Source organism: Tarenaya hassleriana, unplaced genomic scaffold (assembly GCF_000463585.1).
Source record: "Tarenaya hassleriana unplaced genomic scaffold, ASM46358v1 Cleome2554, whole genome shotgun sequence".
NCBI lineage: Eukaryota > Viridiplantae > Streptophyta > Magnoliopsida > Brassicales > Cleomaceae > Tarenaya > Tarenaya hassleriana.
Window position 1 is genome coordinate 1 of NW_010965825.1, and position 1,064 is coordinate 1,064.

Here is a 1,064-nt window from a genome sequence, read left to right on the forward strand (position 1 = left end):
GAAACCGGGGAGAGCCTCTGATTCTGTCCAAAGGTCGCGCCTTTACGCGGTGCTGGAGGAAGTTATAGACAGGATAGAGATGCACAGAAACATCGGAGAGCAACGCAACAACTGGAACTCCCTCATGCTCGGTTCCATCAACACCATCACTCTGACAGGCGCTTTAATGGCGGGAATGGCGTCCGGCGGAGGAGGAGATTCTGTCATGGCCATGAAAATGGCTTCGACGGTTTTGTTGGCCTCGGCTACGAGTATGGTCGCCATGATGAACAAGATTCAGCCATCTCAGCTGGTGGAAGAACAGCGTAACGCCACGAGGCTTTTCACTCAGCTCAGATTCAGAATCGAGAGCGTTCTGATGAGAGAAGAGACAGAAGTTGGAGAAGATGAAGTGAAGGAAGCGATGGAGAGAGTGCTGTGTATAGACAGAGCTTACCCTCTTCCCCTCCTCGGAGCAATGCTCGAGAAATTCCCGAAAGAGTTCAAACCCTCCATCTGGTGGCCTCAAAACAATCGAAAAAAGGCCCAAACCCGCTCTGTAAATCGATCAAAGATAGAAAATGGATGGAGTAAAGAGCTGGAGATGGAGATGGAAGAGGTGATGGAGGTGGTGAAGAGGAGAGATTCGGAGGAATACAAGAACCTTGGTGACAAAGCGTTGAGGCTAAACCGGGTCTTGGCCATGTCCGGACCGGTTTTGACCGGAGTTTCCGCCATAGCCTCAGCTTTTATCGGTCACGGTTCGTGTTGGGCAGGAGTTGCAGCCACGACGTTAGCTGCGTTAGGATCGGCGGTGAACGCGTTAGAGCATGGTGGCCAAGTGGGGATGGTGTTTGAGATGTACAGAAACAGTGCCGGATTCTTTTCTGAGCTGGAAGATTCGATCAGATCCACCATCGGAGAATCTGAAACGGGGAAGAGAGAGAACGGCGAAGTGTTCGAGACGAAGATCGCGTTGAAGCTCGGGAGGAGCTTGTCTGAGCTGAGAGATCTCGCGAGAAAATCGGGTTCCTCTCGTGTTGAAGGATCCGCCATTGATGAGTTCGCGAGCAAGCTTTTCTAGT

At 51.6% G+C, this 1,064-nt stretch overlaps 1 protein-coding gene across 1 annotated transcript; it reads left to right on the forward strand.

Moving 5' to 3' along the window:
• Window positions 1-10: 10 nt before the first annotated feature.
• LOC104816718 (probable F-box protein At4g22030) lies at window positions 11-1,063 on the forward strand (the record flags this gene model as incomplete). Its single annotated transcript, XM_010545646.1, has 1 exon — window positions 11-1,063. A coding segment is annotated over one exon (1,053 nt), but the record flags the coding sequence as incomplete, so codon positions are not given.
• Window position 1,064: the final 1 nt, after the last annotated feature.